General features: G+C 41.3%; 1 protein-coding gene across 17 annotated transcripts in view; it reads right to left on the minus strand.

Annotated features, from left to right (window-relative positions):
• Nucleotides 1-26,341, minus strand: part of eya1 (EYA transcriptional coactivator and phosphatase 1) — a 61,969-nt gene that overhangs the window by 8,623 nt on the left and 27,005 nt on the right. For 4 of the 17 annotated variants that reach the window (XM_067578011.1, XM_067578009.1, XM_067578010.1 and 1 more), the window contains 11 exons: nt 22,606-22,733; nt 21,778-21,843; nt 20,232-20,309; nt 18,138-18,204; nt 17,614-17,759; nt 16,580-16,717; nt 12,226-12,308; nt 11,463-11,649; nt 10,591-10,733; nt 9,776-9,859; nt 5,793-5,882 (listed from right to left, as the gene is read on the minus strand). In XM_067578011.1, coding sequence (XP_067434112.1) covers nt 5,793-5,882; nt 9,776-9,859; nt 10,591-10,733; nt 11,463-11,649; nt 12,226-12,308; nt 16,580-16,717; nt 17,614-17,759; nt 18,138-18,204; nt 20,232-20,309; nt 21,778-21,843; nt 22,606-22,729 — 1,206 coding nt within the window. In that variant the 5' untranslated portion in view covers nt 22,730-22,733. Of the gene's footprint in view, nt 1-5,792; nt 5,883-9,775; nt 9,860-10,590; nt 10,734-11,462; nt 11,650-12,225; nt 12,309-16,579; nt 16,718-17,613; nt 17,760-18,137; nt 18,205-20,231; nt 20,357-21,777; nt 21,846-22,605; nt 22,734-24,544; nt 24,772-26,341 lie in introns of those variants that run through there. The other 13 variants (XM_067578012.1, XM_067578013.1, XM_067578014.1 and 10 more) reach the window with 13 other exon arrangements.

Genomic DNA, 26,341 nt, shown 5'->3' on the forward strand with positions numbered 1-26,341 from the left:
CACCAGAAGCCATCGCAATTACTCCTTATGCAAACACTATGTCTTTCTGTTAAATTCATCAGCAACATATTTTCTTTTATCTCAGTCCATTCAGCTACCAGATAATCCTTATCTGTAACAGAAAGATGAAAACACCAAAATATGTGCAACAATTGAAGACAGGATGCTTCTGCCTCAGAAGGAATCCATCTCTACATCATTCACTCTCTCTTCCTCTCCCTATCTCTGTCTTTCTGTCTGCTGAAAACTTTTCACCGGGGAGGAAGCTATCAGAGCCCTCTTTGTTCCCTTGGCATCTGTCATTAAGCAATCAGCAATGACGGCCTGAGTCTTCCTGTAGCCCTGGAAAGAGCTCAGAGTGGTGACTGCAACCGTCAGAGGCAGGGAGACGAAAGAGGGGGCTGCTCAGCAATGTTACCAAAACACAGAAATGGCCACACTATCTAAACTAACTCTTAGACCTGTTTTTCCCATGAAGGTCTAGTTCACTGCAACATAGACACTGTCCACTTTCTGGATACAAGCTGCCCCCACTCGCCTCCTCTCTCATCTTCTCTCTCAGGTGAGCTGTGTGTGCGTTGGGTGGGGGTGGGTGGTCAAAACCACAGTGTGAGCGATAACAGCCATCATCACAGCATCCCTTGTGACCCTACAGGCTAAAACCATGTGAAAAAGACTCATCCATGGTTCGCAGGTTCTCAATACCGCCACTCCACCGGCAGAGGCTGTCATCCCCCCTGCGGTCTGTGACCCCCAGCAACTTCCTTCTCTGTTCCCACCACAGGCACCCCTGTCTGGGGGGAAAGGAGGGAGGGTGCAGAGGGGAGGGGGCGCTGTGATTACCTGGGGGTCAAACACAGGATGTGGGTAACAAAGGGAGAGTTCTTCGAACCCACTTCATTCCAATCCACAATCTGTGCTTGAACAGTCATGGAATTCAAACAGCGGCGCCAAACAAAGCACAGGTATAGAGAAGTCCATGCTGGTTTTACAAAAATTCACACGATCAGGAGAAGGGATCCAGAAGGAGTTTTGCTCCAGAACTGACTGAATTTTGACAAAGTGGTCTATAAACACTTGTTGTAATAATTGGAAAAGCTGTAAAAAAAAAAAAAAAAAAGAAAAGAAAAAAAAGAAACGACCCCACAGGTAGTGAAAAGTATAAATTAGTTGGGTGTGATGGATGAGCTGCTTCTCATTATTTCCTTTTTTAGGCATTGCATGTCCAAACCACACCTCAAGGAGAGCGACATTAAATACAATATCAAATCTCAGGCACTTCAGCATTTTCCCCTCGCAACAAACGTATCCATAGAGAAACAGTTTATTCCTGCCAAGTGGACTGTTGTCTGGACAAATCTATGCAATTTCTGTTCTCTTTCTCCACCGACAATCCTGGGCAGGTGTTATGTCTCCCATTTTAATGCAGGACAAGAAATCTATTTTTAAATATCATCATTTATCACCAGACAGTAATGTTATATTTTCAGTGCACCCTCAACCCGTATTGGTGCATGAATCGGCTGTGTTAGGATAGCGGGTAAAGGGTGGGGGTGAGGTGGAGCTCTGCGGAGCGAAGATTGACAGGGTGGCTTTGAAACCTCCACTTTCTCTCTGTAGTCTTTCCAAAACACATCAGTGGCCTCGCCTTGAGACCTGATGGAGTTCTGTCGAGGAGCCTGACAGAACTGCTGCATCAGTGGCCAGACAAATGATGAAATACCCACATCAGTGTGTATAGACCTAAACAAGCCCATATGAAAAAACATACTACATACTATATATGGATTTATTTATGACGGTGTTAATTATTTAAAATATAAAAAAAAAACTGTGATATAGAGCTACAGTGTTAATAGGTAAGCAATGAACTGAATGACTTAATTTCATGATTCAATGAATAGCACAGTTGGTGTTATGTTCGTTCTTACTGGGAATAAAATCACAAAAAATAGTCAAGGAAAATATCATAAAGCTACCAATCATATGGAACGGCGAGTACAGGATCTAACTCTCTACTGCGAGACATAAAACCAACAGAATGGGTCCACACTAAGAGGCTCTGGAGGGCCATTTCAGCCTGTAGGAAAAGGTAACCGTGCGTTTCACAGCATCTCTCATTAACAGGCAGCCCCTGGGTGAGAGTGACAGTGGAGGTTTCAACCCTGCGACTGCAGGCTGGGAGCTATAAAAAGCAGTCAGCTCGCAGTGTCACAGGGTTGTTCCACAGATACAGTATGCGTGTGTGAAAGAGTTTGTGGGTATTTTCATGAGTGTACGTACAGTATCTATGTTTGTCTGTGTGTTTTAAAACTATGGAGCACAACATGTTTAGAGTGCACGTGCATGAGAGTGTGAAAGAGTGTTGCACACAGCATGGAGGCATCAGTGGACTAATTTAAAATGTTCCCACCTTTAGAGACCTCTCCCCCCTCTCTCTCTGTGAGTGGTTTGCCCCCATGCCCTTTATTCTCCAGACAGGGAGGATTGTTTTCTCACCCAGGGAGGGGGGAGATGGCAGCCCCTGTACCCCACTGCGAGAGGAACACAGGGGGCTCGGCCAGCGAGAGAGAGGCCCCTGGTTCCCACATACCGCTCAGCGTTAGCATTTGGGCTGCAGCAGCGCACCTACAGTAAACTCACACCCTGAGTCACAGCAGAGCTGTCAAGTCTTTGCAGTGAGCTCAGTCTCAGTGGGCTTCATTATACACATCACTTTAGACCATCAATTAACTCTCAAGCCCATGCCACAGCGCTAGAGTAAAAATGACATCCAGTGAATTTACTATCTTATAGTAAATATAGGCTATATATAAGAGAGTAATTTACTCATAAAATTATATTATCATGAAAAATAATAAAATGTTATTGTAGAGTGTAATTCATAAAATAAAATAATTAAATTATTGATATTACATTACCAGTATGGGTTTGCTGTTAATTCACAAATTAAGAAAATAATAGATGTTGTACTAAAACTTATATTTTATATTAGATTAATCTAAAATATTGATCATATGTTTATCTCTGTAGCTATTAAAATACAACTTCTTCTATAAGGAAAATTAATACAGTGGAAATCACATCAATAGGGATCATATTGCCTTGAATTACTTTCGTAATACTGCCTTTGGTGAGAGCATTTTTGATGATAAAAACAGATTGTGCTGTTCATACAATACTACACCCTTCCTTTAAAGGACTGAGTAGCAAATGGTTTTTGTGGGACGATCAATACAGAGATTTGTGTGTGTGTGTGTGTGTGTGGGGGGGTCTTTTGGGGGGGGTGCAGTATTTCTGGGACCCACCTTCAATACTATCTAACAGTGAATGAGAAAAGAGAGCGCTGATCCAGAAAAAGGTTAGAGGAGAAAGAGAGGGAGAGAGAGACGTAAGGGTGAAACTGATCCCTGTTGACCTCTTCGGCATGCCCTCTTTCTTTTTATGACTTTCCTCTGAATCGTCACTCACCAGCTCTATCAACATGGTCCAGCCTCCATTCACACACACTCACACACACACTTGGAACGCACATAATACACCAGCTAAGACTAGAGTCTTTGCTGTAGCTTTGGCAGGCAGAACAGAATATTATGCTTGATTGTGACGTTTAGAGGCTCTGTAAACAACTTAAATACGTTTCAAATGTTTGGATCAAATTAATGCTTAAAAATCAACATTTTAATAAATAAAAAAAAATCCATGAGTGCATGCATTGTAGGTTTTAAGAAAGCTGAGTCCACATTTAATGTTCTTGTGGAGAGGCTGGCAGGACACCAGTGTTAAGACTTAGATGGACCACTCGCACACACCGCTAGGCCACTAACTCTGCACCTGTGTTTCTGCACAGCCTCTGGGGTCTCCCTTTATGGCTTAGACTAAATTAGATGGACCATATGCATTTCTGCACATGCTTAAATACATAACTGCTGCTGGCTGTGGTATTTATAGTTGGACTCTATTTAGCTCTATCTGAGATGGAGGACTGTAAATCAGCAGAGAGGAAACACAACTGGTTAGGCATTGCTGAGAACTGGCACTTAACACTCAGAGTGGTGCAGCTCAGTTTAGGAGGAGAGATCAATACGGCTTCAACAGAATGTCACTCCTCCTCTGGTATGATTGTTAATGACAATCAGTGCGATGTCTACAGAGAGGTCTTTATATTGGACATTCTAAAAAGCATTCTTTCAGCAGACCACAGACTGCTATTTTAGTCATAATACTATACTCTAGTTTGAGCTGGAAAAAAATCTAAAGCTTTTAAGTGTCAAAACAAAATCTAATAATTTCGTTACTGAGATAGAGCAGAAGAAATATACGCAGTGCATTTTTAAATAATTTTATAAGAAGTCTGAGCTGCCAATTCATCTGTGAACAGTTTCATTACACATGAAAAGGAATCAAAACACAGGACAGATGTTGAGCAAAACCACATTTAAGAGTTGTCACAAACTGCCATTTTTTCAAATGATTGGGGCACATCTATTAAATAAAGTGCAGCTACAATGGATTCTACATGGCCAGGGCATAAGGAAATATTTAACCAGCCAATTGCAGCCAATTAACTTTGATCACGATGACTGCATTTGGAATCTCAGTCACTAGTCTGTCTGGGGGAGTATGAACATTTTCTTTCCCTGTCTCTCCCCCGTTTTTTCCTCCTTCTTGGGTTTGCTTCATGTAACACAGTCGAACATGGTGGTGAGTAATGAGACTTGGCAGACTAGCCACAGATCTCTTCACACTTAAGTATCAAACAAAACATTTCCTCTCCTGTGAGGTCAGCATAAAGCAGGACACTGAGGAAAAGCGCTGGGTCAGTGGGATCGGATTCACCGGGAGAAACAGACTGAGAGGAGGAGGCTGGGGCAAAAATCGAGGAATAAAAAAACGCAATAAAAAACATAGACAGTGAGTTGGAAAGAGCTAGAAATACAATGGAGATAAGTTGCTTTGTTTATTACTATAATGTGATGAACACTGATCGTTAGCTGGGTCTGACATCTGGATCGGGACAGTAGTGGGTGTCTCTTCATATCTGTGACTGTGTGTATACTGTATATATGAATGTAGCAAACATGTATCTGTACATACAGTCTGATCTAGGCATCTCTGACCCTCTAGTCTTTGCTTCAACTCTCCCAAGAGTGAAGCACACACTCAGACATCCCACACACACACACACACACACACACACACACACAGACACACACACAACCTCCCTAGCCCTGATCCCTCTATTCCTGTGTCCCAGGGGCAGATTTTACACTAGCCGTACATGAATCAGGGGGGCAAAGAGGCGTGGAAGGGGAGACGGCGGGGGATTTCATGCTGTGACAGAGGGGTCTGTGGTGTAGGTGGACAGCGACACCAAGCACACAGCATGACATACAGACAGACAGAGCGGCCACAGAAACACTAGAGCCTGACAAATTGCGCTAGCCGCTATGGGAGTGGGAAGGAGGTGGGGGGTGGGGGCAGGGCTGGTGACCCAGGAACGATGGAGACTGACAGCACATGCAAAATTCATGGTATCCCTTGGGCTCCGAGGTAATACTTCACCACTATGAGACTGATAACTGAGAAACAAGCTCCACGCTATGAAACAGTTGTTGCTGCTTTTACTAAAAATCCTGTGGACTGTTCTTACGCTCCCGTAAGAAGATACAGTATACACTCTGACCACTAAAATCATCACAAGGTGAACAGAAAGCATTTGCGCTGAACAGGGGACGTAGCAACAAGTTATAGAAAGCTCAATGAAGAAAGTAAAACACAAATAGACGCACCTCTAAGTCGTTAAAGAATAGGTGTGTGTCGGCCAAGTTGAAGATCATTTCTTCCATCCTCAGGCCTAATGATACAGATGTCGGAGGGTCCTGAAAAACAGACAAAAACAATTAAATAAAACTTTTTTTTTTTAAATTTTAAGTTTTTCCCCCTTGTTGAAAGAGATAATGTAATACAGTGAATAATGCTGTTCCATGTAAGTCACTCAATTAACACAGAATCCTTTTAAATTCCTCAGCAGGCCTTTCTCATAAAAGAAGACATTAGACAGACTTGAAAGTTTCAGCCTCTGTTTACGACCCTCCAAAAGGAACCAGAATAGTCATCAGAAATGCCACAGACTTGAATGAATGCAGTAAAAGCTTGTCTCTTCTCAAGAAGGGTGGTCGAGAAGAGTTTAGAAGGTTTAGAAGAGTTGAGGTCACTGCCTCATCGTAAATAGTCCATTCTCCACATAGTTGTGGTAATGCATCATCTGACTGCTCTCTAGGTAATACAACACAATTCACCCTGAAGTTTCCCAAGATCACTGGCAGCAACTCCGAGGTGTTTATTAATATTAAAAATCATTCACAGGCAGAATAAATGCTAATAGTTCCTTGTATTAAGCAGAACTGTAATTTTTCCCTTAAATCATAATCTCTGTCAGTAATGTGACACGTGCTGTAATGGTGATACGGTTGCACTGTCTGTAAGATAATACCTCGAGAGAAGTGAACTACACTGTAAATAGTTAATGAGCCTGTGACAATGTGTGTTATTTTCCCTTTAAAAAGATAATGAATAGGCAAAAAGTCTTCAGTGCATTTCACATGAATATGGATAGATAATCCTTGTGCAATTAGTTTTTACAAGTTAACAAAATTGCACATTTGGTTAGTTTTTTTTATAAAATTCACTTGTCCATCCCTTTATATAACATAAAACAACATACAAAACATAATATACTTAACTATCAAAAGACTGAATTAACTAACTGGAGAGAAGTGCTTCATTTTTTTAAATTGTTGCACAAATTGAATTTGTTGTTATCTTAAATCTCTAATCAGCGGATTGTCTTTAGCAGGCAGAGGATGAAGACAGACAATAACAGGCTGTAAGAAGAGAATTTTTCTGCAGCTGGGTGAGGCTGCATTAAAGACAGGCCAGGCAGGACCAGAAGCAGGGATTACAGAGTTAAACCACCTGAAGACACACCTGAGCTTTCTACTGATTAGCTGTCACACCCCACAATGCTTATGTTTTCACTAAAATGACAGAGGACAAACCACACAAGTAGAGCTCAATCCCCACTTCTAAAGGCTTTGTCCTTTCTCTTAACCCCCCAGTTTGAATCAATCTTTCAGTCAGAATTCATCAAAAATAATTAGCCTCCCACATCAACAGGTTGCTAACTCCCTCTTTCCAACCTCTGTAGGGTGATTTAACATTATGGGTTAGTTTGGTGGGAAAAGGCAGTCTTCCCCAGCGCAAGTGAATCCTTTCCGATTAAATCTAAACAATCAGTCAGTGAGGGAGTTAAGAATACAAGCAGGCCAGAAGGCCAAAGTGCTGCTGCTGTCATTGCTCCAGCACCACCTGTCCCAAGATGTCAGTGCCATCCACTGGGGCGCCAAGTCCTCCCCTCCCTCTGAGACCCTTACCAATAACACCCCCCCATCCCCACCCACTTTAAGCTCTAGCCCTGGCCAGCCCAATAGCAGCACAGCTGGCCTTAGCCATCAGCTTTATGGGGGTGAGCTGCCTTGATGCCAATTAAAAGAGCTGATAAGAACAGCAGTGTGTTTGAGAGAGAGAGCGAGAGAGAGAGAGAGAAAAAGAGAGTCAGAGAGAGTGGGTGGGAGGTCACAGTGAGTGAGAGAAAGTGTGGATGTGCGCTCACTCAGATACACATCTATTTATAGTAAGCTCGGAGCAGCTAGGAGGTAAAACTGTTTTGTAACTTTTTTGTATATGCCACAGAGATAGGGATGACATGTATGATAGACAGGTGGAGAAGGGGGAGAGACAGGGTGGTGGTTGTGGTAGATGGGTTGTTGTAGTGCTTCACTTTTTTTCTGAGGTAGTTTACAGATCTGCATTTCTGATAGGCTTTGAGGGAGAGCCCTCTGTGGTTGCCGTGAGTAAGCGTGTCTCTCTCTTATAATATCATTTTAAGGGGTAATGTCAGCTAGTTGGAGTATGAGAAAAAATGCTAAAAAGGGACTGAAATGGGCAGTGTTTCCTGTTTCAGAAGAACACACTAGAACCCTGTGTATGCCCGTGTGTGTGTGTGTGTGTGTGTGTGTGTGTGTGTGTGTGTGTGTGCGCATGCCTGTGTGTGCAACACATCCTCATAATGAAACGCCCACATAGGACGATTGTACCTGCACTCCAGAACAACCCATAGCAGCGTTTTCTAATATGCTGCCTCTGTCGGCAGTAATCGTAAAAAATAATTCTATTTTATGGTGTGACAATGCTGTGGTTTAGGTCTGGTTAGGTTTAGGCACAAAAACCACTTGGTCAGGGTTAGGGAAGGATCATGGTTAAGGTTAAAATGATCACTATAAATGTGGTTTACAGTTACTTCCTTAAAGTTAGGGTTAGGGCTTCCTGGAGCTAAGTCCACTTTTTCCATCTATCTATCTAGCCATCTACGCAACCTGCCTCTTCCTAATATGAAAATTTGCCACCTTATATTTACGTCATCTGAACTGCGTCACTTCCCTTAGTCATAATTACTACGGCTGCAAAATAGGTCATTTTTGCCGGCTGAAATTTCAACCTATACTGCCGTTTTTCTTGTGAGGACGGGCTGGTGTGTGTGTGTGGTTGGAGAGTCCCTCATCACTGAGCCACAGCTCCCTGGGCTAAGCCTTAGCTCTCTCTTTACCCAGCATGCAGGGCTCAGAATAAAGTAAATAAACAGTGGAGGGTCGTGGGGCAGCCCTCTTTCACCCCAAAAACAAAACACTGCCCCCATCAAACACCCCCTCATACCAGAACAAAGGCACAGAGAACGGGCTGCAGACACTAAGCTCTTTGACATATGAGGAGCAATATGTCATTTTGGACTTCAAAACCAGACACCTCCATAGCCAAAACAACTGGTGATTAGAAATACTGCTCTCAGACGAAATAAAATAAAATATAGATTAATTTAGCATTAAAAAACTGTGAATTAGTCATGAATTGATGCCAAGATTAATTTTAATTCATGTATACTATATCTAAATGGGAAAAAAGTGAGTGAATGATGCACTTTGAAAGCTATATAGAACCTATGACCTCAACAAAGCCATGAGAATAGGATTCTGCTTTATTTCCCAAATTGTTTGTTTTGAAAGTTTAAATTTAGAGAAGCAATTTACATGGAACAACAAGCAAAGCCTAGAAAAGTAAACTCTTCATCTTATGAGCATACACAGGGACATGGGATAGAAAACGACCTTTCAGTATAATAATATCTGTTTGTTAAGATTTATATATACATATGTATATATAATTAAGGCAGGTTTAAGAGAAGCTCTGTGTTCTAGTTTGAGTTTTGACTGAACTACATTTGGTAGACTCAGTCTCCTGCCAGGGTCTCCAGGGAGATCCTTGCCTGAAAAGGATGGATTGAGAAGCACTTAATTAAACTAACAATGTGGCATTTCTGAAGGAGAAAGGAACACTTAAGATGTGTCAATAGACATCCAGAGTGCAACTGTTGTGAGCCCCTACAGCCGAGCCCCATCCAGCCATGCATAGCTCCAACAGCTGCAAAGAGCAGTCAAATACTTGCCAAGCCTCATTGGACCTATTAAAAAAAGAAACAATTATCTGTACATTGAGTTCTGCTCTATCTTCTCACTATGGACTTAAGGCACAGTGTAATCTATACTCCGCTCAATTGCAACCCCCCCCCCCCCCTGATTCTCTCTTTTTTTTGCCTTTTAATATTTATGTGTTTCGCTGATAAAGTGCACCGCTACTGCCACAGTCTGATGTCACTCACCCGTCCATATCTGTTGGCATAAGAACCCGTGAGCAAGGAATGGAAAACGATGATTGTTTCATCCAGGTCCCAGATGAAAACTCGCTGGAGAGATGGGGGTGGAGGGGGAAGAAAGAAACAAAGAAAAACAGAGAGAAAAGAGGCAAAATCAATGGTGCACTCTGTAGGGCTGCAAGGTGATCCTCCTGGTCAATAGGCCAGGAGCGTGTATTTATGCGCCACAGGGACCAGAATCCATTTGCTTGAGTTGGTCACCGCAACACTCCTCCCATCACTCCACCACATGCTTTCCACTCCTTGCCCTTTACATTAGAGTAATCAATAGTGACAAACTAATTAACTAGATATGTTAACATGCCATGATGTCAGCACTATAATAGGTGCTATTAAGCTTGTTGAAATTCATATCATATTAATGAAGAGTCCTATGAATTATCACAAGTATATTTTGACATATAGTCACTATTGAAGTGTTTCAAGGCTTATGGTGCAATTGTATCAGTTAGTCACAGCTAGTGTCCAGTCATTAATTACCAGAATATATATATTATTCACTTCAGTGATGACTTACTTAATCACATTCCTTATTTATTTATGAGGTATACATGAGAACCTTATATAAGATATGTGTTTCATGATGTCATATATTCCATAATGCATCAATAATGCACTTTTAAATAAGGAATCAAATGTTTAAGAATTAATGCCCATCAAGTGTTAAACCTGGTGTGGCAGCCATATAGTAAGTGGATTAGTGTCCATGTGCCTCAGACAGGGCGAGGCTGTCTGTCGCCAAGGTAGCGGGCTCACCCTACCTCAAGGTCGGAGTCGGGCGGCGGTGATGGGTTGTTGTTCCTTCTTCCCCGGCCACGTGACTTTCCATCTGAGGCCCGGCGCAATCGATCCGAATCTGAATCTTTAATGGGGGTTGATGGACTGTGGATGGTACTGTACTCTGCTGAAGGGAAGGAAAGAAGGAAGAAGGAGCGTATAAAAAAGAGTGTATCGAAGATGAGCTATTATTTGCTTTTAGCAAGGAAGTTTGAATGATCATTTGTCTTGATGCAGGACAGGCAGCTTCCTGGGACATTTTTAGTGATTATGCAATCCTACAGGTAACAAACATATCATAAATCAGTGGAGGAGCACATACTAAAAGCTCTTTGATTTAATAAACAAGAGATAACAGAGGAGATATCAATTTAAAGTAGTAAAGATGTCATTGTATCTAAACTAAATGACTCTGTATGAAATTATGTTTGGTTAAAGCCTGTTGTCTTTTCTGTTGATTGATGACTGTTTGAAATGTATTCATTGCACAACATTTCAGCAAGTTACAAAAGATATAATCAGTGTACGAATGCCAGATGATGCATTAATGTCACAAGACATTACAGAAAATTCTTGATCTGATTTTAGTCTCAACTTGTCCTTCTTGCCACATTGCAGTACACTGGATCTGTTGGCTGAATAGATTTTCCACTTATATTGTGCATTTGGGTTAGGAATAGCAAGGATTTTTGGCATTAACTCATGGTCATATAAAGAGAAACCTCCATTATGTGAGAAGGAGGGGGTTCAGTGTCTCGCTTGTTGATTTTAAAAAGAAACATGGCTGAAACCAGGATCAAACTCTTGATATTCATGTTACACATGGAAACCCTGCTACCTGTCATATGATTCATACCTGCAGGGTTTTCTGTGAGGGCCTGGCTGGTGATGCCAGCAGGTGGCTCCTGGAGGGTGTAGGTGGTGGTGGTGGAGGGCGTGCTGGGACTGGTGTTGTTACTTGTCATGTAGGGTGAAGTGTAGGGTGAGCTGTTGTAATACTGAGCATACTGGCCCTGTCCAAAGGTTGGATAACTGGGGTACTCCTGTGGAGAGAAAGACACAGGGAAATGGTGAAAAGGTAGTTTACATTCGGGTAAAGATAAGGCAAGTAGAGAAAAAAAACGAGATATAGATAAAAGATAGGTGCATAGTGGTGAAAGAGGGAAGATTTCGATCAAAATGGTGGAGGCAATGAGAGACAAAAGGTAGCAGAGTTGAAGAAGAGAAGTATGAGGTTTGGCAGAGTAATGTGAGATATGCCCTTCACCAGTGTTGCTACTTTACAGTGCAGATTCCAAAACATAAATGCAAACACATGTCTGTTCTGTCCTACATCTGGACAACGATCTGTCTTGTTTTTTTTTTTCTTCTCCCTTTCCTCTGTGGCATAATACATGTGTTGGAGGAGGTACAGTAGATAATCCTGCATACAAAGCTTTTGACATCCTGAGTGATTTATGTTTGAATGTGTCACGGATGAAATGTAACATATTGAGTATGCATGTTTCTTAAAGATTTCCAGGTTGAGAAGAAGTCTGTGATTCAAACGAACATAAACTGATCACTGTACACTGACACAACTTCATAGAAATAGAGGGAAAAGATAGAAATCCAATTACCTGTTGTGCGGTATTGAAACCAGTTGAGTTTGTCAGGGAGTTGTTTCCTGCATACAATCCTGACGTTGTCGTGAAAGTACCACCTTGAGGGAAAAGTAAAAGAACTTTGAGTTATGTATACAAAATAGTATGTCAGAAAACATTATAAATTCTGCTGTGACAGAATTGAAATGACTCATTGTTAATAGAAAAGAAAAGATTAGTCTTTTGTGAAACAACTATTTGAGGTGGTGAACAGAGGGAGGCCTGAGGGAGAGTTCCCAACAGTGGCCTTATCTTTCTCCTTTTCCTCCCTTATCAGTGATTGGATCAGGCTTGATGAGTGACAGGAGGGGGGGCAGAGGAGGGTGAGGGGCGGACTGAACCTGCTTCCAAAGCCGTCCAAGCCCGCACAATGTGAGGAACACAAGAGACTGTTGTGTGCAAGCTACTGAAGGGTGGCGTGGGGTGAAAGGAGGGGGCGTGGGGGGAGGGAATGGTGGATGCAGTGGGATGGAGCAGGGTCAGTGCAGTGAGAGATATATACGGAAGGGGAAGGTCTGGGTGAGTTATACTGGGGGGGTTGCCTGAATGAATATGTATGTTCCTCTTTTCACTTTCTCAAAGGATGGTCCTCCTGGGTAATTAAATAATTCAAGGGGGTTGATAGCATCTAATGGCTTAATAATATACATGACATGAGTTATAGAGGAGAAGAGAAGCGGCTGCCCCTGAGGCCATGACTTCTCTCTTCAGTCACAGTCCACCTGTACTGTCATGTCAGGAAAGAGAGCAGCAGGAGGAGCAGCAGCTTGAAGGGGATCACAGACTGGCAGAGACAGGCAGATTAAGTTGGGAGGGTGGAGAGCTAAAAAAATGTTGTTGTGTGTGATTTGTATGTGTATTAAAGCTAAAATTATCCCATTATTTTGCTAATTTTTAAGATCACAATTATTCATTAATCTTACAGAAAAAAATGTTTTTTCTTGTGCTTTGAGATTTTTAATTGACAGAAATCTTTTCTTGTATTTTGTACTCCGTAAACCTACTGAAAACATCATTACAAATCTTCTAAAAATCAACAAATCAAAATATCTAAAAGCTAAACATTTTTAAACTGAACTCAGAAATATGTAATAATGGCACCACAGCATACAGTATAGAAAAATAATATGTAGACATATTCCACAAGCAGGTTTCCTTTCGAGTGGAAATTCTCTTGTCTGTCATACAAAGGCAAATCGCTTCTTTATACATCCGCAGGGGACATTAATGAGCGCAACTATTGCATTCTTTAAAACAGCTTCTTCACTTATCACTGCAGTGATCCTCCCATAGCCCAAAAAAATATCCCATAGCTTCAGTGAAAACGAAGGGGGAGATAAATTTACTGTTCCTAAATGGGGGCGTAATTACACCTTTGTTCCCAGAGACAAACAGAGGGAGTTCCTTTCATCCTCTGGTCATTGGCCCCATTAGGAGGGCCCTCCCACACCGTGACAAACATGAAGCAGCTTTCAGAAAAGGGGGAAAGATCAGGGAAGTGGGGGCAAGAAGGTTGTGTATGGAGGAAAGCACGGAAGAGAGACGAAGTAGTTCACTGTTTAGCCTTGTCTGTTCACTAAGTACCCAGCACAGTGGCTAAAGAAGAGAAACAAATTCCTCCCGAGCTCCAAAGATTACCAGGATCCACTAATTATTTGTGCAGTTTCTCACTCTCTGCTTCCAGCAATCACACACACAGCAGATTTTTACCTTGTTTTTCATCCTGGCCTCTACTGGTTATTTTCCTTCAGAACTGTTCTTTCTTTGTTGGTTTGTTTGATATTTCAAGGCTGCGAGGGGAATTTTAAAACTTTTGTGTTCTCCGCAGAAAGTTCAAAATCAAGTGAAAGTCTGACAGAACAATAAGACAGAGACAAGGAAGAGTAAGGCTACAAAGGACAACAAATTAGCCTAATGCACAGTTCAAACAGTCATAAAAGCTCTCATTGGCAGGGTTTGAGGGTTGCTCTGTGGAGAACAAGGAGCCACATAAAAGCCGAGGGGACCCCTGCTAGTCCAGTGAGAATGGACCCATGCTGTTGGGAGTGGTGGTGCTGGTTATGGTTGGGGGAGAAAGAGGGGGTCTTGTGGTTCCCCCGGGGGGGCCATGTTTTCTCTCCCTCCCCCTGTCCTGCTCCAGTTAGTTCACTCACTCAAGACCAGACATCGTCCCTCCCTCCTCTCCTCCTTCCCTCCTGCCTTCTGGCTCCACACATTGGAAGTCCATTTGCTTTGCTTGATCAGTCGCCTTGCCATGGGCTATGTCTATCATCAGTGCACAATATTTGTAGCAGAAGTTTGTATGCCCCACTTGGGAATAGGCTATCAAGTCCAGATGGGCTCTCCTTTTAAAAAGGCAACCGAGGCTTCAGCTTCTTCAGCTTGCACTGCCACTGGGACAGAGAGCTTGAATCCAATTATTCACCTAATTAGCATCTGCTCAATCCCACCATCAGCACAATCTCAGTATCTTTGCACACCTCTGATGTTTAAGGCTTTTTCTGACAATCCATGAGATGCACTATATAAACCGCCACATGGGATTGCAGAACTGTGGCACACACAAATGCCTTTGTCCCCTTTACGATTTGGTGCCACGACTTTAGCACCCACACAAAGCTCCATGACATCAGGCATGAAAGCAAGGAGCAAAAACATTAATTTAATCGTACTCTGTCCTGACAGCTGGCCACAGGCTGGTGGCAGGGACACCGACAGAGAGGAGGAGTATCAGATGTGGAAAAAGAGTCTTTGGTTGGGACACCCAGGCCTGAGGCACCTCGCCCAGGCAGATCAATAGGCCAGAGAGAGTAATGATGATGGTACGGCTGAGGGCCAGAGCCACAGTTAGAGTAAGAGGCCAAAATAGTGGTCAATCTGTCATCTAACATGGCTGTCAATTACTAACGCACTTAACGTTACGTGTGGCATCCGATAGCCAGAGATAGCAGGAGAGAGTGAGGGAGAGACAGAGATAGACAGAGGGAAAGAAAAAGACAGTGTAAGAGCATAATACTTAGAAGATGAATGGGCACATAATACTGTCATCGTGAGTTAAACCACTAAGGGCAGGATAGCAGCTTGTGCATTCTGCCTCACATGCTCCGTCTCTTGTTCCCTTTCTTCCTCTCTCTCTCTCTCTCTCTCTCTGCCTTTCCTTTTTCAGGCTCTTGGCTGCGCGCTGCAAAACTCCGGCTGTGGCCGACTGTATTTGGTTAAGAGGCGTGGAAAAGAGGCTTCCCCGCGCCACATCTGCTGCTGAGCTGGCATTATTTATTGTGAGATGCTCTGGAGGCTTTTCAACAACATGTGGAGATGTTTCTACTGTCACACATTAGATATTACAGGACAGAAGACAAAGACTATGCTAGTAGTTAGTTAAATGTCCTTGCCTACTGCAGGTGGAACTGAGACTTTTTCAACTAATACTAAAGAGAGAGTAAAAGAAACAGTACATGACAGCAGGCCTGATCTACACTTAAACTGAATGAATGACTGGAAAGAAAGAGCAAAAGAGGGGGAGTGCAGGGGACAACAACTCATCTTTATCGGTTTCAAGGCCATAAATCTCTACAGTCTTAGCTCTTAAACAAATACAAATATGATCACAGGGAGAAAAAAAACAAAGGCTGAGGAGCGGGGAGCGACATGGCTGGTGCCTCCTAAGTGCCTGCCATTTTTCCATCTGTGTTGATTCTTTTAAGAGGAGAAGGAAGCAGCCATCGTGGCCGCACATAACGACTGCTGAGATGCAACCATCTTCTAGGGTGAGGGCAATCAAGGGCCGTGTTGTGAATCAGTCTGGCTCTGCATGCTATTAAATCAGGGACAGAGACATATTTCTCTAATATTTTATAAAAAGAGTAGAATAATTGGACAAGCAGAGGGAACACGTGGCAGCGATACTGTAATTAGACAGACATATGAGGAAGTCAAAGGAGAATATGTGATATTGGTGAAATAATGTAAAGAGAAGACAGAGTGGATGAGTACTGAGTTGACAATGTGGTGCAGCACAGGAATAGAAACAAAGCCAGAGACGGGTCTGAGTGAGAAGGAAAAAAACCCCAAACAAAACAGGAAAAAAAAACATTCCAGCAACCACATTTTTTAGATTGTTGGGGAATCAAAGTTAAAAAAAAAACTCTGAAGAAAATTTCAGCTCATATATTTTGCTGTGAACATTTAACACTTGTCAGATCGGGCATACTGCCAGCTTGAAGAGAGAGTGATGGCATCTCAGGCTGAATTTGGATACCATACAGACACCCAGCATGACTTGTGAGCATGTACATAGAAAAAGATGAAAAATTCACAAAGATGTCCTCACCCTGCATCTGGTAGCTGTAGGGCGCCTGTCCTGTCTGCGGCGTGGTGAAGCCAGAGCTGTAGCTTAGGAAGCCCGTCTGTCCCGGGGATTGGGACTGGCTCAGACCCCCCTCTGTCTTTATGCCTGCCCACAATGGACCTAAATCAGTTAGTGACACCAGATCGGTTTGATGCACAGACAACAGTCAACACACAGGTTTAAATTACACTGGACACAGCAAAGGGACACATAGACAGGCTCTGTCACTTACCATAACAAACTAATCACAATGGACTACCGCTGATTATCTGTTTACTGATTTTTACTATTATTGGTTGTTTAGAAATATTATCTGTCACTGCCAGAGTTGTCTACTTGGATCTAAAACCAAAAACCCTGTTTAGACTATGATTGTTTGATTTAATGTTATCATCATCGTCATTATTATTATTATCTAAGATCTGTCATCTGTGAAGCGTTGCACAAGTAATAAAACATTTTGCTTGTGTTTGTGAATTAAACTGGCCACTGCTTAGATTGAATCAGTCACGATGCAGTTTCTATGCAACGGTAGGTTACAGACTCCATTCAAATAAACAGTGTAAATTCCTCCTCATATTGAAGAGTCTTCTGGGCTCAAAACACTCCAGACTTTGGACAAATAAAGCCTACAGTGAGCCATGTACTCCATGCTTTTTCTTGCAATGCCAGAGGGAACCAGTTTTTGTTTTCAGATTCATATCACTAATCTGTCAGACCTATCTGAACAGCTTGACAAGCAAATTTGGTTTTATTGCATTGAAGGAGAATATGCAGGCACTAAACAACAACTCAGCATATCTGCTGCTGCTGCTTCACAGGAGGAATTGTGGGAACATAGTTTGTTATTAGCAAGGTCTTGGTGCTGACCTTCAGGAAGGAAAATTCCTTAGTTTTATTATTTAGTTGTACTTTTCTCATCTACTCATGCATGCATGCAAAGTAAAGACACAATATTAACAGGCACTTTTTAAAAAGACAAGAGGAGGTTAAGATTTGTGTTAGACAGATCTTACCATAGGCTGGAATGCCATAGGGCTGGCCAGGCTGGGGGTAGCTAGCATAAGCTGCGGCCTGCTGCATTCCTGTGGTGTACTGCGTCTGCCCATACGCAGCCATATTTTGGGATGAAGGGGTAGGAAGAATATGTGGATATGTTCTGCTATTTGAGAAAAGAAATAAAAGACAAAAGTGAGAAAGGAAGGCAGGAAGAAAGAGGGCCGCGTTTTACCCCCAAAACCATAACACAAACTTTGCTAACTGACAAATTCTTTGTGATTGTGCTACTTCATTTTAAACACTGAGCCAAGCTGTGAGGCAGATAGCATCGCGCAGCTCATATACATAGTGAAAGAACAATAAATGGCAAAGGAAATTTTTGCAAGATAATAATTACAACAGATTTCAGAGTACGCAAGCTGCAGACATCCAGGCAAACAAAGCCAGTCGAAACCTCTCGATCTAGCAGAAGGATCTAATTAAAGATCCAAATGAAGTTGGATGCTGCTTATTTTTTAAAGAAAAATAAAAGAAGCCTTACTTGGAAGGGTAAATCTGTGGAGAGAACTGGTGAGTTTGTCTTGGGCTGAAGCCACTGGTTCCAATAGCTGAGGAGAGTTAAAAAGAAAAGAGGCAAGCACATATTTAAACACTAAGAAATAAGGTAAATATTATCTTTTGCCAACAGAACTTCTGGATTCCGAGGAAAGAGTAATTACATTGCATTACTCTATTTATTTCGGTAACCTTATTTAAGGTTTAAAACCGGAGAGCAATAATGAAGTAAAATAATCAGGTAAGAACATCAGATTTTTCTGCTGACCTGCGTATCTCTGAGATACTTCCAAGCTGCTATGACGACCACTGGTGTAAACACACACAGGATGGTCTGAATCAGTCTCGGCCTGTGGCTTCAGTTGCCTTGGGCCTTTAAAGCCACAACCACATTGGAAGTGACATCACTGATTGCAGGTAATGAGTGCTACTGCATAATCATTCCTTCATTAAGTGAGCGACTATGTGGTTCCACAGTGATGTTAACTTGTGGAAGTTCAATCACATATATCTCACAGCAGTACGCTTGTTTTCGGCAGTAAGAATGAACTAATACACACTGACTTTTCCGACCACTAGTTTTAGTAAAGTAAAACCTCAAACAAACTCTTATTAGTATGAATATAAAAATTCATATTACAGTCACAAATGTTACCAGCAGACTTCATTTCCAAAACTGTAAATATCAATTTGGGGAAAAAAAGGAAAAACAAAATTCAACACAAGAGATCCAGTCTGTCAACTGCAAGACTTCAGTTACCAACTTGATACTTAACACTTGTGCCATTATTAGTTTTAATTAAAACAATCATTAAAAAAAAATATACATAATTTGCAAATTAATATCTAAATTTGAAGTAAAATACAACATATGTTGGTTTAAATTGTAACATTTTTAGTGTTTGATTAGTAATGTACGTTTGATAAAATTCACTGTTAGTTAAAAATCTGAACAATTCAGGCAATAATCAAAGTTCTCCAACATTACTTGCATTAACTGCGGCAGAGTGGCACAGTCTTGAAACATCTGTTTAATTGGTCGTGACATGTAAAATAAGGGATTTGGTTGCGGGGGAGTGCTAACTCTATGTAACTGTATGCTGTAACCCCTCACACACGTTATTAATATTGAACACTTTTCCCACATCAGCAGCAACTGCCACTGGACAAAACCTGCTCTTCTGAACGGAGCTTTGGGTTTCCCCGTGGAGGATATGGGGTATAAGATTACTAAATTTCATTAATATTGTCAGAGACAAAAAGTCATAGCAGCGATTTATGCGCTTCTAGAGTTAAAGTATCAAGTACTTAGTTAAACAGTTAAGGAAATACAGGAAAATTAGCAGCAAGATAATACCATGCACAGTTGGATGCAGTGATAGTAATACATGTTTATAGAAAATGTCAGACACTGGTGAGGGTGGGAAAAAATAACCTAAAAAATTATCACATTAGAGATTTATTTCTTTTACAATTCCTACAATGCTCATTATACTCTAAGGCCTTTTTGTTATTTAGTGAAGGCCCTGTGTATGTGTCTGTGTGATGTTCCCTTTCTGGGAGGAAGGTGTGAAAACCCTGCTTCTGACAGGGTGATAGGATAACAGCCCATGGAGAGTGAGTGCCACTGGGATGCCATGTCACTCCACTGGACAGACAAGCTTAGTGCATAACAGGTCATAATTCAGTCCTCACTGGCATGGGAACCGACAGAGTGAACACACACACACACACACACACAATACACATATGCAAGCAAGCACAGCATATAAATGTGCTGACAAAGGTAAGGTAGAGACTCTTGTTCTTAAACACACACACACACACACACACACACACACACACACACACACACACACACACACACACACACTATATCGGTGTTTTAGCTGCATGGACACTTCCTGGGGCCCAGCTTATCAGTCACCCATCTCTGGGCTCATCTCTCACTAATCAGTTCTGCAGCTGTGTATGTGTGTGTGTGTGTGTGTGTGTGTGTGTGTGTGTGTGTACTCATGTGTCTGGTTGCCTCTCACACAACTCTCCACATGAAAAACAGTCCTCCCTCCTCCCACCTCACCTGATCCTGAGAAGCTGTCTAGAGAGGTGTCTGCTACGGAGGTGGCGATTTCGCTGCTGCTCATTGGCTCGGTTTTAACTGCAAACAAAGAAGCCACATTGTCACGAAATGCACCAAATCAATGTCTGGAAAAAAAAAGAAAAATAAAAAAAGATATGATTAATGTCTAACGACTCAAGGCTTTCACATTTTCACATTCAACAAATCATGTTTTGAAAAAACATCAAAAAGTTACTCAAGTAAAAACAGAACCGCCAGGGAGAAGGGAGTGGTCAAACAACTTTCCAACAATAATATCAGCAAATGTAAATGCACTATAATTATCAACTTTATATCTGTATGAGTTCATGTTTTTTTTTAGATATTTTTATTTTATTATCATCTTTTATTCTTTTTGCTGGGATATATCTGATGGTCCAAGAGAGTTAGTTTTATCTTACGTTTAGAAATGTGCTTGAGACCTTTTTCAATGCATTTTAACTAGTTTAAAAGAGCAATATAAATTTAACTTTTTGCAGTCTAATATTATCATTCACATACACTGATTAATATACCAGCTTATCCATAATTAAATGTAGTGTAAAATAAAAATCTTTTTATTTTATAGTCTAATGAATGTCTGAGGGCTGAAAGCGCATTAATAAATTGAGTACAAGTCAACAGTGTGCAGGATTTTCTGGTTCTTTTCACAGTTAGAGTTACAGATAAAAAAGAGCTCCGCAGGGATGTGCAAGTAAAATTGAAACATCAAGGAAAAGTACGGTGTATAAAATCTTTTTTAAGAGTGTAGCGAACGCTGTTTGACCTTGGCTCCATTATACAACTCAGTGATAGATCTGCAAAGACAATTTCACAGCTATCTGACAGCTCAGGAATCTTTGAAATCAATCCATTTCACTTCAGGCAGGCTGGAGGAATTTTTTTTTTCTTTTTTGGCAAAACAAATTGACAATGTGGGCAAGGAAGTCATGCTCAGTGGAATCCCTCATGGTTGAAGAAGCCATTTGCTGTCATGTTTTACATGTTTCTGCTATGCTCGTTCTGTGCGGAAACATATGTTGACAAGGGGCAATTCTTTTGAACAACACACCGATGAAAAAATACTGGTAAGGTGCATGCATAAAGTAGCGCACACTCAGGTCACAGAGCACACAATAACCACCATATTCAGGAAAAAGCATGAAATATCCACATTAAAACAAAATGCACAGTACTCTATTCTCTATGCAACTTCACAATCTGACCATTCATTAACAACGGACTCAAATCCATTCAGTGCCAAACCATGCTTAAAAAAGAATAACACAACAATTAAATACCAAAGAGTTTCTGAATGAAAGGCACAATAGTTGAAGCAATGTTAAAATTTTGCAGCAGATAAATTGCATCTTTTCAGAACTTTGAAAAAAAGGTACAAATTTATTTTCTTCTTTAAGCGAAGCAGGTGGTTCAAACTGCAAAGAGTTTCTCACTCTCTTTCTAAAAAGTAAAGTTGAAGAGAACACCAAGTATTGTCCTTTCATTGTGTCACCAAGAGAAGACAAACCTGCAGCGGACTGTGAGTTAGAACCTAACAACCAGTCTGCAGTGGTAAGCATTGTGATGTTATCACCTATGGAAAAGAAAGAATGGCAAAGGGACATATGACAGTCTGCACCATGTCTACGGGTCCTGTGTCATGAATGCATACACACAACAAAAAAAAAAGCCCTGCGCTCAAAACACACACTAACCTGAAGATTTCATGACAGGCAGGATGTTTTGGTTTGTGACATGGGCATGACTGCTTCACTAAACAAAGGCTCAGATTTACGCATAGGTGAATCACCTGAGTAAATAACTATGTACAGTAGAAACCTTATGCAAAACTCCATCATTTGCATGCTGTGGCCTTTGAATAATTACATGGTTACTTAAATAAACAGCTAATAGTCGCCGGGAAACAACCACTAGTAGCGCTCAATTGTAAAAGCTGTAAATGCTACGACAGCAAACACACTGTAAGGTCCAAAATAATCTACATTCAAAAACTGAAAATATAATTTGTATATGCGCACTTTGTCTATTGTTGCACTGGTTTCTGAACATTATATAACTGTAAATAGGCTATGTACTGTTAATTCACGTTAAAAAAATAATAACTACCTAAATTTTTGATGTAGTGACACATGCATTAGCCTTGCTGCTAATCAGGACCTATGTGACATTAAAAAAGTATAAACCCTACACAAACCTTCAATTCAGATTAATTCAAATCTTACTCTATCTCACATCGAATGTTACTACATAGTTCTTATCACCATTTTCAGCCTTTTTCTAATTCAGAGACAAAAACAGAGTGAACAACTAAAAAACAGCAGCACCGCACACATACCTTCAGTGCCATTGGGTGTCATGGAATTGTTATTGATGTGGGAGTTGTCGAGGTTGGGACCATTAGGAGATTCACTGCTTCCACTTACTCGGCTGTGAGGACTGGCTAGATCCTGCATTTCCATAGACCTAATGAGACACACACACACACACACACACACACACACATGCAAACACACAAATGCACACACACACACACACACATACCAAATCAAATTACACATATCACTCTGGTTTCAGGAAAGACACGCAGCTTGATACACAATGCAGTGTACACGTTATGCATAATCCAGAAGTCACAGTTTAGACAAGTAAATAACATCATAATGATACTGCGGAGTAAATAAAAGAATTATAGATGCTTTGTAAGATAAAATTTTTTTTTATCAAAATTACATTTGAAAAATACAATTCACCACAATTTTACTGGTAACATGATATTTACTATTAAATGTAAAATACTGAAAATTTAATGTGACAGCACATGATGAGTAAAAATTTTCCTTGTGAAAACTAAAAAGTACACAAGGGAAAATGTTACACACACACACACACTCTCTCTCTCTCTCTCTCTCTCTCTCTCTCTCTCTCTCTCTCACACACACATATGCACAAAGAAAAACTGTGTGGAATTTGAAGCTATGAATAGTAAACATTTTGACAAGATAACTTCCGATTTCTCTTATTACAACAATCTCACTACGAGTCAATGCTTTAAATGAACACAGAATGTTTACTGTCAATTTGCTCTGATGTATCTTGAAGCAAAAATGCCCTTAAGTGTATATCGTATTGTGTGGTATCGAAGACTGTTAACAGATGTTTGCTGGTTTGAGGCAATAGTTAATGTGCCTGTTAAAAGTGCAGCACTCTGCTTGATTATAAGAGGCCATGCCTCAGTGATGGGCAGATGAGAAGATCATGAGGCATGTGTTTGCTCTGGCAAGCTCACTAATTGTTTCTGTGTTTATACAAAAGACCACGCCACTGAAAACATTATTCTATCTTCTCATTCGAGCGCTCAAAGGATTTGATCGAGTATAGACAATGGAGTATAAAGAAGGCATGAGTGATTTGAAAAATACGGCCACAAACTCTAGACCCCATTTGTCTCTGTCACCGTTCCCGTTGCAATAGTGAGTTAATGAAATTAGGACAAAATGTTTTGTACATTATACTGCCATTTCCAATTATATTTCAGGGTTCTGTGTATCTCTTCTATCAATAAACATTGGCCTTTTACACAAGGCCACAAAGATAAATGCTCAAGTAACTCTGAGTAGTTTGAGTGCTATCAGATGGCACAAACACACCAGAATTATGAGATAAAAAGATTAAATTATGATATGTATTTACTGCATTTAAGATGATATTACTATAATGTTATGATATTGTGATACTTTGCAGTATAGTTTAACTAAAATGTCATTTTTTTCATGGTGGTTTAAGTCCAATTTAAATTAACTGAAAAAACTATATTTTTATGCATTATATTACAAACCAAATAGACAAGAAATAATATAAAACAGTACAACAAAAGGCCAAGTCAGTCTTCTTCACACAAACTCCAATAATGGCAGCTGCATTGTCCTTTTCCCAAAGGTATATTAATTTACTCCTCACCTAAAAATATCACACCCTCCAAGCATACAACAACAATGATGTATAAATATAAGCACATTAAGGATCATAAAGAATAAAATAACCTTATTTCCACATATCACACACTACCTAATCCAATGTTCCAATGTTTTTCTCCTTATCCAAAACTTTTTTCTCAATAGCTGATGACTAAAAAGCCTTCACTATCTCCAGCCAGACAACGCAGAAGGCTGAGAGAAGTTGACAGTTGTTAGAAGAGAGTCTAAGCCGATCTCTGATGCCACGCAGAAAGCTACATGTCTCTGATGCAGCTGGCACTGGCTCAGCTGTGCTCTTACCTGGACCTAGACGGCTTTCAGTCCTCTCAAACCACACTCCCTTTTCCTTCTTCTGCCTCCACCTGCCCCAGCAGAAACAATGTCACTCCTTGTTATTGCAGCTCGATGTCACAGTCCAAAACCATCCATGACACAAAAAGCCTTGTCTGAGAAAACATTATTGTTATTCTGGAGCAGAATGGGAAGAGAGGGCTAGCGGGGGAATAGAGGCGCACATTGTCTCTCTCCGAGCCGCAGCCCTGCTCCAATGTTGTTTCCTCCTACAGGTCCTCCCTCCTCCCTGAGCAAGGGGAGCATGGCCAAATGACGGAAAGGTGATTCATCATTGGTCTACGACAGCTGCAAACTGGATTAGCCCTCCCCCAATCAACATGCAAAGCGGCTTAGCCAAGGTAAGCAGGAAGGGGTGTGGGGGTTGTGGGGGTGAATGAGTGAAGGTAGGCAAAGGGGTGAGGGGTTGGGGATAGCGGGGTCTGAGGGGTAACCGAGGGTGGGAGAAAGGCCTGCCTGCTTTCCTGCTTGAGGTAGCCTGCTGCTGGAAGGGAGATGGGACTTGTTGAGCAGAGACAAGTCAAGCGTGACACCCCTAGCATCTTCAGCAGATCTTTCATCTGCAATTGACACTATCTGAAATTTATCAGCACTCCCCCTCCCGGCCTACTGACAGGTCCTAATGACCGTCAGGGCTGCTTCCCGCGGGCCTGCCTCAGCCTGGGGCCATGCCACAGCACAGAAATACACAACTTCACAGCCTATTCACAGAGGGCAGAGAGGCAGAAAGAGAACAATATATACACTTACACAGACATTATATAAATCTTGTCTTTCTCCGTGGCAACACAAAAACCCATGCTTATGACTTTTTCTTTAGCACACAGAGGCACATAACTCATGCCTGTATGTCTGCATGTGTACACACACACACACTCATGCACCGGGCACTTCAGAGGCCCCCAGACCAGTGGTGCAAATGCACACTCACACATAACACACGCAGGGCACTTTAGAGGCCCCCAGATCAGTGGTGCATCTCAGACAATGAAAGAGACTGGAAACAAGAACACGGAGAGCATATGGAGCCACATATGTTTCCTATGACGCTACGAATGCCTCTATTACTCTCCTTTAGCTGACAGTTACATTTTGCTGTCCACTCCCGCTCTGCTCGTCTCTCTGCAAACATCAAGAAGAGCCATATACTTGCATGGCTATAACACTATATTAGACTTGACTCCAGCCCACCATGGGAATACAGGGTCCAAAAAAGGTCAAAGGTATTCAACTGGTCAGGAAAAAACAAAAAGACATACATCATCTTTTTTTTCAAAAATCCTGGCATGATTTTTTTAATGGCTGACTGTTTACATGAGCCAAAGTAACATGAGATGCATGGTCTTAAGTTTTTTTTTCTCCTTTTTTTTCCAACAGGCTTTGCTCTTCACACCAAGGCAAAGCCTTCATGAATACCATTCCGGCTTTACAATTTTCCTTCTCTCCTACTGCTTATGGTACAGCCATCTAAGAAAAAATAACCATTACATTTCATCCTCTCTTTAGGACCTATAGACAACAATGGTGCCTCCTCCTGGCATTTCCCAAGATTAAAATATGCTGAGGGGATGTAAAAAAAAACACAGTTATATCAATGAAAAAGAAAGTCCGCAGAGGTAAAAGCCATAAAGACGAAAGAGAAACACATTTTGCCACAGCACATTAACAGCGATCACAGAGTTGGGGGAAATTGTGGAGAGAGAGTGTTGTGGTGGAGTGATGTGGTATAGTGTGTGTGTGCGTGTG

This window comes from Thunnus thynnus, chromosome 21 (assembly GCF_963924715.1).
Source record: "Thunnus thynnus chromosome 21, fThuThy2.1, whole genome shotgun sequence".
NCBI classification, from domain to species: domain Eukaryota; kingdom Metazoa; phylum Chordata; class Actinopteri; order Scombriformes; family Scombridae; genus Thunnus; species Thunnus thynnus.